General features: G+C 42.6%; 1 protein-coding gene across 2 annotated transcripts in view; it reads right to left on the bottom strand.

Annotated features, from left to right (window-relative positions):
- ERICH3 (glutamate rich 3) overlaps positions 1-13,108 on the bottom strand; it is a 104,894-nt gene that overhangs the window by 72,567 nt on the left and 19,219 nt on the right. For both annotated transcript variants that reach the window (XM_064493450.1, XM_031465392.2), the window contains exons 2-3: positions 2,986-3,079; positions 352-477 (exon numbers count right to left, since the gene is read on the bottom strand). In XM_064493450.1, coding sequence (XP_064349520.1) covers positions 352-426 — 75 coding nt within the window. In that variant the 5' untranslated portion in view covers positions 427-477; positions 2,986-3,079. The remainder of the gene's footprint in view (positions 1-351; positions 478-2,985; positions 3,080-13,108) is intronic.

Genomic DNA, 13,108 nt, shown 5'->3' with positions numbered 1-13,108 from the left:
CTGATATTTAAACAGATGCCACTTTTTTCTTAGCAAATGGAAATTTAGGTACAGATGGTGAGGGCTAGTATGTTTTAGAGTAGCCATTATGGATTAAAAATCTACATTTGTTAAATTAAATATCACAAAACATGAAATGATGTCCATGTTTCCCCCTAACTGGGATGTAGAAGGGCTTACTTAGTGTCTTGTCTCCTCACTACCTAGAGGGATATAATTTCTCAGGTCACCTTGTTCCATTCCTTTTTTAATAAAATATAGGAAGAAGTCTCCTGCTTCTGGGTACAGAAGGCATCACTAGTTATCATATTAGAAAGTGTCAACTGTAAAGCAAACAGTTAATACTTGTACCTCCAGATCAAGAACCTTATGGAAAATCGCCTGGGCCAAGCACTCCCGGATATATTTCTGGTGATCCCTCCTCATGATATTTAGTTTGTATTCCTTTTCAGAAAGTATTCTTCCACTTCTTGTGATCTGCCATGAATAAATAAAACATACAGAGAAACACAAAGCCAAAAATGTACTATCAGTTACGCAAAAAGACAGGGAGACAAACAGTCGGTCAATCAGACAGACAGAGAACGCGGCAGTGTCTTTTAAGCCTAAGGGAGTCTAGTACTATGGTTGATAAGCTTTCACCTTTAATAAATATTTCATCAGGCAAAAAAAAGAGAAAGGCTTTCTCATAGACCCATCATTGTGAAAACACACACAGGTGGTGCACTTGACGTTTAAAACAAGATTTTCATTAGAGTAACAATTCTCCCTTGATGGAACCCAGGTGTTCTTTTCATGTCTTTTTTTTTTTTTTTAACACATTTAGGAGGAAGGGGTGGGGGCTACCTTGAAACAATGAAATAGGAGCGGTGATCACAGGACTGATGATCTCACAGGAAATACTCTGAAGGGCAAAACATGTAAGCTACAGGCGCTCATCAGTTTGTTTTCAAAATAATTGGTTTCATTACTTTGTTTTCACACTGCTTTTCTTCTTCCACTCTCCAGCCCAGAATGTAATTTGATTTGTAGTGATGCAGGTATTTTCGGGTTATGCCGTGCTGCAGGTTTAAAGTATTTCGGTTTGGTTCCAAGTGCCATCATTAAAAGTCCCAGGAGTGGCAGTTTCTGATTTTTACTTACTTGTTTTTCTTTTCTTTTATTCCCTCCCTTGGGCATATCTGTTGTATTTTACTTTGTCTTCTTTAAGCAGAGGATGTTATCCTTCCTGGAGTGTTCATCTTCTTCCTTTCCACTTATTTAAACCCTGCTCTTCTTTTCGTATCTAATTCAAGTCCACATATTTCTTAATTTTGAGGACTAGTTTTTTAGCACGACTGTTGCGACATACTGGACTGTGGAGATCAGTTAGAGTTGTGCTACAAGTGACTGCTTCTTGATACTCTTTCTTTTATGAATGTATTTTCCGATGGAAGAAAAGGGTGTGGTTATAGAAAGTGTGCTTGGAATTACGAATAACTCAGTGACAGTCTTTGAGATGTGCTGTCCATGGGATATCACGTCCTGTCTATCCAACGGGGGAACATTTGTTGAGAACGCCCTGCACTGCCGCTCCCTTAGCAGTTAGCCTGTCATTGCCATCTCTCCTCTGGGAGCATCTAGTCGCCCCAACTATACTGGAAGCTCCTATAGGGCAGAAGTTCTTAAACTTGAGCCACCACCTGAAGAATCACCTGGAAGGCAAGTTGAAACAGATTGATGGACCCCACCCCACATTTTCTGACTCAACAGATCGGGGGGGGGGGGCGGGGGGCTCTAGAATTTGCATTTTCTGACAAGTTCCCAGGTGGTGCTGAAAACCGCTGATGATTCGGGGACTCTGTATAAACCACTGCTCTAGAGAAAGGGCTGTGTCTTCCTAATTTGAGCTGCCAGGCTCATAATCAGTGTTCAGTGAATGCCAGTTCATGATATTGATAAGTAAATACAAAGTCCATCCCATTTATGTATGAAGCTCACAGACCGTTATCTGAAGAAGTAGTGTTAATAGTAACCATGGTAATTACAACAACCATTTATTACACGTCTCTAATTGCCACAACCATCCTGAGGGCTGACTGTCATTGTCTTCATTTTACCATTTTGAGAAAGCTGGAGCTGAGAAAGTTAAGTAAGTGATTTGCTGAAGAGTCTGTCTGGTAAATGGCAGAGCCAGCTTTCAGCCAGGTCTGTCTGATAACAAAGCCCCAGGAGACAGAAAGCAAGCTCTCTGAGATCTACCCAGACAGAGTGCCAAGCACATAAACAACAATTAGAAATGCAATGCAGCTCCTTCCAACACCATGGCAACAACAGTTAAGGAAACCTACTGTGTTTGAGGAATTTAAACAGCTAAAATCAAAATCGTTAGTCACACTTTCTAAAACCACACCCCTTACTTCCAGTGGAAAACTATAGTGTTTTTAAAACGTTTTCACATTATAAACATTTGGAGAAACGAAAATTTTGTGGAAATGAAAGTTTTGGAGTGAATGAAAGACCCTAATGTATCAATAAACCATTACAGGAAATGAAAGAGTTTTTAAAAATTTAAGGGAAGAATTTGAACTGTTCATGTCTTTCACACCATATCCTGTGATTATTAAAAACCATATTTTTCTTCCTGAAGACAGTGAAGTCCTCTCTGTCCTTAACTCCCTAACAGTTCCTGGTTTATACAATGTGTTCAATAAATACGTGTTGAATAAATGAATGAGTAAACAAATGAAATCAGCTGTTGGAAACTCATAGGGATTTTCCTCAATAATTTATAAGTTGCTTCAGCAGTCATTGTGACCTCTCTTCCTATCCTTGAAACACAGCCTCAAATAGATAAATCAGAGTTTTGGAAAGGAAGTAATTTTTCTAAGATGAGGGAAGGGAAAAGATGTCACTGATAAGCTCAAAGTGGAAACCAGAAAAGATAGGGAATTATCAGGCATAATGAAACAAGGGGGCAGGGAGAAAGTAAACCAAATCTCTTACCAGCCCTGATCTTAAGAGATGCCGCCTTATTCTTGTATTGTTAAAATATCCAGCCAGGTGTTTATCCGTAAGGCTATTATATGCTGCAAGTAATCTGGAACAGAAAAATGAAACCATTAAGGTTTTATGAAGTGTTGCTTGATAACCAAGGCAATTCTGGGCTCTCTCATCCCCAAACTGCATCATCACTCGCTCAGCCAGCCAGACATTCACGTGTGTGTTTAATAAACAGGTATTGAGCACCTACTGTTTTCTAGTTTTGATGCTGAGAACCGGGCGGCAGCCCTGCTGCTGTTTTATCCCACAGACAAGGATGGAAATCAGACATGAACAACGAAACTGGTTGTGAAAAATCCAGTAATAGAAATATGCGAAAACATCGTGGGGACATGGAGAAGGAGATAGCCAACCCTAGCTGTCAGGGAAGTCTTCACAGAGGAAGCCTGATGGAAGGAACAGCAGGGCCTCCTCGGCTCCCCGTCACACCCTAAATCCTAGGAACCCAAACTTCTTTGCACTCCCTTGCCTTATTCTCTCAGGTCTTCGGGACACAGGTGACAGTCCCTCCCGGGGGAAGGCTCTTCCCTCACCAGGTGTTAGCTAATGGAGGACACCTGTGACGCACAACCATCTCCTCCCAGGAAACCTTCCCTGATACACAGGCAGTGCTGCGTTCCCTGCCACTCCACCTCTGAGGCCTTGATGCATGTGTCCCGTCACGTAGTATGTTGTTATTCCTTAGCCTACTCTTGTGGGTTCACAAACCGGCCCCCATCTGTGGAGGGCAAGGGGAGAGTGAAGGAAGAGGCAGACCAGTCCAGATGGATAGGTGGCAGGCTTAACAAGCAAGGGAACTGACTTAGGAGGCTTGTCGTGGGCGGTTGCAAGACGAGTAGGTCTCCGCACCTGCCCGCCAGAATCTTAAAAGTTTACCTAAAGGCTTTAACTGGGTTCAGTCAGGTATGAGGTCCAGATGGTCTCAACAACACGTTGCTCTCTCAAGTCTGCATCCTTGAAAACGGTTCCCCCTGTGAGAACGGGGTGGAGGGCAGAACTTTACATTGCAAGGACAGGGAAGGGGGCGAGGAGCTTCTGATTGTCTGGATGCAGCCTGGGGCACTCGCGGCCTTTGAATGCCCTCCCCCAATGCCTCTGCTGGACTTGAAGGCCGAGATAGCTCACTCTCGGTGTCCCTATTCGTGTTGTTTACCACGTACCTAAACAATGATGTGGTCAACACATGAAGACACAACTTTATCTGGGACTCATTCTTACCAGTGTAAATTTCTAAGTTTATTTTCAGCCGTTTAGAAGTGTTAACTTCCACATGTATATCAAGACAATTTCACTAATTCCACATCCGGAACCAAAAACACGTTCATTGATTACTGTTGATTTTTAGGGTCTTTCATTTTTAAGAGCAAAAAGAGGATACATTGGTTCCTTGGTTCCTTGGTATATTGTGGTCGATGGTCAATATGAGTCTATCAACAAAAGTTTGAACCTATTTTTTCTAAGTTTGAACCTAGCTTTTATTCATTACTACTATCTTACAAAAGCAGGTATAAATACACATGTACACGTATGTATAATGTATGCATGCATGTGCAACCCTCATATATACATGTACATAAAGGTGAGTGCATGTGCATAGACACAGACACAGAAAGACAGAGAGACAGAAGCAGAGAAAGAGAACATACAAGCCTAAACACAGACCTAACATTACGTTGTCCTAAAAAAAATCCACACCCCATTGCCTGCAACCAAGATTTATAATCTCTACATTTCTTTACTGAAGTATAGGCAGTTTACAACGTTGTGTCAATTTCTAGTGACAGCATAATGTTTCAGTCACACAAGTACATACGTATATTCCTTTCCATATTCTTTTTCATTATAGGTCACTACAAGATATTGACTATAGTTCCCTGTGCTCTGCAGTAGAAACTTGTTTATCTATTTTATACCTTTTTAACAGCAGCTGACCCTTCACTTATTCTGAGACCAGAGCAGAGACTCATATTATAGAATCAAGTAAATACCATTAGCAACGATTTTGTTTAGCTATTTGCACTGCTTTAATTACATGGAGATGGTATTGGTGACCTTTTCCTGTCTCTTTCCTCCTTAATGCCCATCTCAGGAGAGTTCCATGCTGTCAGTGGTGAGGAAGGTTTAATTTTGCCCACAAAAGAGACAAAAGCTGTTCTGAAGCCCAGAAGCCAAGGTTCCACAAGAGAGTTGCAGACACATGAACACTGCGGAAACCATTATTTTTGCTGGGTTTTCTTAAAAAGACAACCTGAGGGCTTCAGTAACGCACATACAAAACCAGCCTCGGATAATGCTTAGAAACCATCTTTTAAATGAACTGTCTTGGCGTCCTATAGTTCATCAAAGGTTTCCTGTCTCCAAAAGGTCAACGTTGTATCCCTTACCCTTTCTGAATCTCAGAGTACCTTTTAAGCAACTCATTTCAGAAAGGTGAGCAGGTGTCTCTCAGGCCTAACAATCATGATTCCACAGTTCACAGATTCTTAAGATAAATCATTAGACTGCTATCATATATAGCCTTCTGTCTTTTTTTCGGGCTCAAGTTTTAGAAAAATCAATAGTTTTGGAATAGTTACAAGGGCTAAAACCCTGATTAAATGTAGCAGGGTCAAAATGTCAGGATAACATGGACCTCCACTTCCCTGTTGACTGTAACACGTCCCGTTCTTTTAATTCAGACTTTGAAACTTTTTTAATATTTAGGTCCTTGTAACAAAGCTCAGCCAGCTCCGGCACCACCTCATTCTAGTTCTGCTCTCTCGGGCTCCTGCTGAATGAGCATGTATATGTAACACCTCTCCAGGCTTACAGACACGTGGAACAGACCCAGCTGAGTTGAAATTTTTGCACACATTGGGTTTCTCACCTTGCCTCATTTAGGAGAATGAGGGTCCCTGGCTGGGATGCTGTTTGTAAAGCATCTTTTTCCATGACTACCATCACATGGCTGGCCTTGGCAGGACAGCTGAATAATGACCAGCGGGCTCCACCCCAGCTCATCATTTCTTTTTCAGACAATGCCTTAAACTTTTTAACTGAAACTTTAGATTAATGAATTGTTTTATAAGAAGAAACTAGACTAGAGTAAATTATATACAGATTTAGTAAAATGATCGTTATGGGTTGAATGTTTATTCCCTCCCAAAATTCATAGGCTGAAACCCTATCCCCCACTGGCACGGTAGTTGGAGGTGGAGCCTTTGGGAGGTGATTACATCAGGCGAAAGGGATCAGCACGCTATAAGAGAGCCCCCAGAGAGCTCCAGTGTCCCTTCCACCATGTGAGGACACAGCAAGGAAATGGCTGTCTCTGAGCCAGGAAGGGGGTTCTCACCAGACACTGGGTCTGCTGGTGCCTTGACTTTGAACTGACCAGCCTCCAGAGCCGTGAGAAATAAAGTTCTGTGGGTTAAGCCACCTAGTCTGTGGCGTTCTGTTACAGCAGGCTGAAAAACTGAGTGAGACAGCAGCTAATGCAGACATCTCCACCGTATACATGTCCACGTCACCTCCTTCTGACCACCAAGCCTCCTCCACTGGGAGATGGTAGTGATCCTGTGTCTCAGCCACAACCACGGGCCGTCGCATCCTTTCCGCTCTGCAGCCTCCCTCTGCCTGTACTCAGTTACCAGAGCTTTACTGACCCGGCTCTTCTGATGTTTCTGCCTTTGTCCTCTCCTCTCACTGCCACTGTCTCTCCCCTCCACACACATTTCCTTCCTGCACTCAGCACAGCCCTGGGCCACAGATGAGGTCACCTCTCCCAGGCTTGGCATCATGCCGCACCTTCAGCACTCACTCCCTTTGTAAGGTGCTGTCTGCATCTGTGGTCAAAGCTGGACTTCCTGGTCATGCTGCCTCAGCCCTGTGATCCTCTCCTGCTCCCATCCATAAGATCAACAACTGCATTGGTCACAGCGACCCCAGGCCCTGTGCCCACATCACTCAAAAACCCGCTGTTCACACAAAGGCCCAGAAGTAACTGGTCAGACCAGTCTAACTCGTTGACTTCTTTACATGATGGACAAGACTGTTTACCTACCCGCTGCTCACTGGGTGGAGAACAACCCACTTTCCAGCTCAGGGCACTGGGGAAAACGGTCCCCCAGGAAACAAAGCAGCCCTGTCTCTATGATGGTTCCTGTCTCCTCCACTCAGTCCACACCTCCCCCTCCTTGCCGAGCCTGAGCATCGAGGAGTAGCTGCTGAGTCACTGGGAGTGCCACCGTCCCAGCTACAGCCTTTCAGTGCTTGAGCCTTGAACCCCTGTCTCCCACTGTGCAGAGGATGTAAGCGGGGCTCTGAACTAGCAAGATCAATTCCTATCCATCCCTCCGTCCCCCGAAGAGACTCTGCCCCATGAGAACCCAGACTAAAAGGAAAGGCACTGTAATATTAATCACCAAACTTTACTGAGTACTGACTATTTTTAGGGCATTCAGTACGGCACCGGGGACCCGGAACAGCACAGACACTGCACTCAAGAGCCCCCAGTCCAGTGGGCAGGTGCGTGTGCACATACACTGTGTGTGTGTGTGTGTGCACTTGACTTCTTCCTGTGTCACAGGCTAATCCCCAGGGTCTGAGGGGCCCCATGTCAGACACTGTGCCCTCAGCTGGGGAAGGAATGCAGTGTCTCTGTCCCATTCTGCAGGTTACAAAGCACTTCCACATACATAGTCTCATCTGTTGTCTCTGAAGCCTCTGGAACATGAGCGATCTCTAACTATTAGAGTCCTTCTGTCTTCCTAAAATGGAAAAGCTCCGAAACAAGATCACAGCGTAATGTGAGTGAGTCCTAGGCAAACCTGGCCAGGGTAAGGTATCGCGGCGCACACTGAGAGAGGAGTGCCTCCGGGCCAGCAGCGCGCTCGAACCTCAACCTCCCCCACCCCGGCTCCCCCGGCGCACCCGGCCCCACGCTGCCCACCTCCATGAGGGACAGGGGTGCAGTGGCTGAGACGCCGGCTCCAGTCCCCTCCTGGCTTCACCACCACCATCACTGGCTTCATACCTGGGAGCAAGTGACTTCACTTCCCTTCACCTCGGTTGTTGTGCCTTCCACAAAGTACTAAAACCTAACATGATTCAGCCAAGTGCTTTGCCACTCTGTACCAAGGATCAGCTTCCTCCAGTTGCCAGTAGCATATTCTTCATTTCTGTCTGAGACTTGATGAATGGTCCTTACCCTCTAGATTTCTATCAATGTTCTGTACAGGGTGTACTGTGTAAGAAGATGTTCCCTCTCCAGTTCTCTTTTCTACGAGTCCTCCCCAGCATCACCTTTATAAGTCCCTTCAGGAGAAAATACTTTCAAACCATATATCTGATAAGGGGTTAGTATCCTAAATACATAAAGAATTCATACAACTCAATAGTAAAAATAAGAACAAAACAAAAATCAAAAAGGTATATAATCATATTAGAAATGGATAGAGGACCTGAACAGACATTTTTCCAAAGAAGATACACAAATGGTCAACAGCTACATGAAAAGGTGCTTAGCATTATCAGCTATCAGGAAAATGCAAATCAAAACCACAATGAAGTATTCCCTCACACCCGTTAGGATGGCTATTATCAAAAAGACATGAGGGAACATGTCTTGCCAAGGATGTGGAGCAAAGGAAATCCTTAGGCATTGTTGGTAGGAATGAAAATTAGTGCAGCCACTATGGAAAACAGTATGGAGGTTTCTCAAAAACTTTAAAATGGAACTCCCATGTGATCAAGCATCCTGCTTCTGGGTACATATTCAAAAGAAATAGAATCACTATCTCAATAAAAGTATCTGTACCCCCATGTTCACTGCAGTACTATTCACAGTAACCAAGACACAGAGACAACTTAAGTATCCAACAGATAAATGGGTAAAGAAAATGTGATGCACACAAAATACACACACCACACACAGAGGAATATTATTCAGCCACAAAAAATGAGGAAATCATGCCATTTATGACATGCATGGACCGTGAAGGCATTCTGCCAAGTGAAATAAGTCAGATTGTGAAAGACAAACATTGTATGATCCCATTTGTATGTGGAATCTAAAAATTCTAAGCATAGAAACAGAGAATAGAATGGTGGTTGCCAAGGGCTCAGGGGCGGGAGAAATGAGGAGATGTTGATCAAAAGGTACAAACTTCTGATTATAAGATGGGTAAGTTCTGGGAAACTAACGTACAACACAGTGACTTCAGTTAACAATACTGTATTGCATACTTGTATGTTGTTAAGAAAGCAGATCTTAAATGATCTCACCACAAAAGAATTGGTAATTATTTGAGGTGATGGAAGCATTAACTAAACTTACTATGGAAATCACTTTGCTGTATATACGTGTATTGAATCATCCCATTGTACACCTTAAACTTGCACAACGCTGTATGTCAAGTATGTCTCAATAAAGCTGGGAAAAAAGATCTGACATCTTAAAACTTGTCCATCCTCTGCCCATTACCTGTTCCAAAGCTGCTCCCACATTTTTTTGGTATTTATTATAGCAGCACCCTGTTTCTTGGTACCAATTTCTGCCTTAGTCTGTTCAGGCTTTGTAACAGAATAGACTGGGTGGCTTAAACAACAAGCATTTATTTCTCACAGTTCTGGAGGCTGGAAGTCTGAGATCAGGGTGCCAGCATGGTCGGGGTCTTGTTGAAGACCCTCTTCCTGGTTTACAGACGGCCCCATCTTCTCACGTGTTCACATGGCAGACAGAAGGGGAGAGGCAACCTCTCTGACGTCTCTTCTTATAAGGGGACTGATCCCAACACAAGGTCTCATCCTCATGGTCTGTTTCCCAAAAGCCCCTTTTCCAAATACCATTATACTGGGATCTGTGATTTCAACACACAAACATGAGGCCATAACAGAAGGCATAACTGTCTCTATTTTTGAGCAAGAGGAAAACAAGACTTAGGTTGTCATGTGTTGACTGAAATAAATGCACAGCCTAAAAGTTGAGAATTATGTTTTATTTGGCAGACATTTTTTTATGACTCTAGCCCCTTCGAACCCTGGATGACAGCCTCTCAGATCGCTCTGAGGGACTGCTCAGAAGAGGTAGGGGAGGAGCTGGGATATATAGGAGCTTTACAACAAAGACCAGGTACATTAAAAGATTACTTGTTAACTAAAGAAAACCGGACATCTCAAGTTAAAGAATTTAGCACTTTTCTGTGGATGGGAGGAAGCAAACATTTGGGCTCATTGAATTCATTCCTTCGACAAGCACCCAGCTATCTAGGGCCAGCATGCTGTCCTTTCTTATTCTGAGTTCCCTCAGAGTGCACCATTGTGAGTGGCTGCAGAGGCCAGGCTGCAGGCTGGTCTTCACTGGGGGGTGGCAGCAGCCACTGATGACTTGATGGCTTCAGCATTCTTTGTTCACTGATATGGTTTGCAGTATTTTTCATTCACACATGTCCCTGGCCAAAGATTATGTTACCTAAATCTTGTTCCTGATAATATATACAAAATCACAGTGAAACATTCATAAGGGCTTGCTAAGGTGGGGCCAGGATGCTAAGTATAATAATGGAAAAATGTGAATCATTAAATATTCACAGAGAGATGCAGCTCTACCAGTTTCTAGTATGGAGGTAGGAAAACTTTAAATAAAAATTATTCAGATGAAAATTAACAAATATGTAACTTTAATTTATAATTAGCCATATAATTAGCATAAAAACAATGCAATGAAATCTTTAAATCATCTTAGTCTCTTACACATATATATTTCTGTGATATATTTTACACTGTAACTGAGCAGGACCCTGTGGGGTCTTCCAGGGTCAGATCCCTCCCCTATACCCTCTGCTGTAGCTCCCCTCTGAAGTACCCAGATAATAGTATCTCATGTATATTTCCTGAGTTTTTCAGATGCTAAAAACCACCAAAGGGAAGAAATTAACTACTTGATGATCCAGACTTTCTGGTGCCTAGGGGTTGATAGTGTTGATGCCCTGTGACCTCAACATCAACCAATCAGAGAACTGTGCATGAGCTGATCATGTGCCCTGCAACGCCCTTCCCTCACCTGGACCTTAAGTATGCTTTGCTGAAACCCTTCAGGGAATTCGGAGTTTTCTTGGGCAGGAGCCACCCTGTCCCCCTTGATCGGCCCTGCAATAAACCTTTCTCTGCTCCAGACTCCAATGTTTCAGTTTGTTTGGCCTCACGGTACAGCAGGCACACAAACTTGCCTTCAGTGACAACACTACAAATTTCCCAGCAAACTTGTTCAGAGAGAACATAAAGAATGTTTTTAGCACAGCACCGCAGGTTTTATTTAGCTCAAGTTGTGACTTAGCCCATCTGAATTAATGAAAAAATTTGTATCAGTTTACTATTGCTGCTGTACCAAACTATCACATGCTAGTAAATTAAAACAACGCAAATTTATTATCTTACAGTTCTGGATGTCAGAAGTCCAATATAGGACTCACTGGGTTAAAATTAAGGTATCAGCAAGGCTGCATCCTTCTGGAGGTTCTAAGCTTTCCTTTCCCACCTTCTAGAGGCTGCTCACATTCCCCACCCACATTCCTTGGCTCCTGACCCCCTTCTATTGCCAAAGCCAGTCAAGAATTTCTCATGATGCTGTCTGTGATTCTGGCTCCTCTGTCTCCCTCTATCCCACTCAGGGGACACCTGTGCTTACTTACTTCAGGTCCACCCAGATTAATCCCGAATAATCTTATTTTAAGAAGAATATTCACATGTCTGAGGATTAAGACATGGGCATCTTTTAGGGGCCAGTATTCTGCCTAACACCAAGTTTTCCTATACACCAAATAGGAGGGAGCAGAAACATTGGGCATGGAATGTGATAGCAACCAGGCTATGATTACACTGTCCAGTGATTGATCATGCCAGTGATCCCCACTTTCAAAAAATGCACTTCCCAGATGGAGGGAGGCATTTCTTGGCACCACACCAGGATGTACAAAACAAGTTGGAGCCTACTTTGCTGATCTAATTTTGATGTGCCAAATGTAAGCACTAAGACAAAAGAATAAGAGGTACACCAAGGAGCATTTCAAACAATTTACATTTTTTCTTCATAAGGATAATATAGAGGTAATGTGCTTTAGTGAATCTAATATGTGAAAAGACAGATTAGCCCAAAGGATGTAATTATATTCATGTTAAAAACCATTTATTCAGCACTTAACATATTTCATTAAATTGAAATAATTATTATATAGAACACTAAGAAAGAAGAAAGTTTTACCCATTACTCTATACCATACCATTGGTTGTAACTTGCAAATGATTTCAGTAATGTGAAAAAATCATCTTAGTATTAATGAAATAGATTACCATGCTTGTTTATTACTATACATATATAGACACATCTGGCGAAGAGAAAAAAGAAAGCATATAGAGGACTATGGCAGGGTTCCTACCATTAAGAGCCTCTAAATGAGGTTGGAGAGAAGGATTTTCTGCATAAAACAATTAGAAAGCATATAGAAGTGTACTTAAAAAGCACTAATAGTGGTGTGTTGGAGCCTGTTCATACTGGCTCTCATGAGATAACTGTTAAAATTTTCAGGAACTTTGCAAGCCATTGTTAGCTGGAAATTTGGCCATCATGGGAGTATTTACACCACAGAAATGGGCAAACACTACAAATCAGGGCTCTTTTTTCTTTCTGAAAAGCCAGTTTACCAGCACACCACTAACTAAAGTTAGGAATAAGTGACAAGGTATGTCATATGGGATAAATAAAATGATTCATTATATAAATTCACATACAGAAGTATGCTTCTGTTATGCAATTTATCTCTTTACATTACCACAAATGGAAAGGTTCAACTCACCTACCAATCTGAAGAAACTGATTACACCATTTTACACTCAACAGAATCAAGTGAGACTTAGGTGAATCAGCACCATTTTTTTCACAAAACTTGAAAAGCCTAATTGAGAGGTGCTAGCATTTCAGAGGTCACCAAATCTGCAATTTGTAGAGTCTGATAGTGTTTAAGGAGGGCCTACATCAAATCTCCACTGTCTGGGTAGGCTTCTAGCCAGATATATATTTCTGCACCTCAAC

The sequence above is a fragment of the Camelus dromedarius genome, chromosome 14 (genome assembly GCF_036321535.1).
Source record: "Camelus dromedarius isolate mCamDro1 chromosome 14, mCamDro1.pat, whole genome shotgun sequence".
Classification (NCBI taxonomy): domain Eukaryota; kingdom Metazoa; phylum Chordata; class Mammalia; order Artiodactyla; family Camelidae; genus Camelus; species Camelus dromedarius.
Note: the sequence above shows the minus strand (reverse complement) of the source record. Positions and strands in the feature narration are given on the sequence as shown.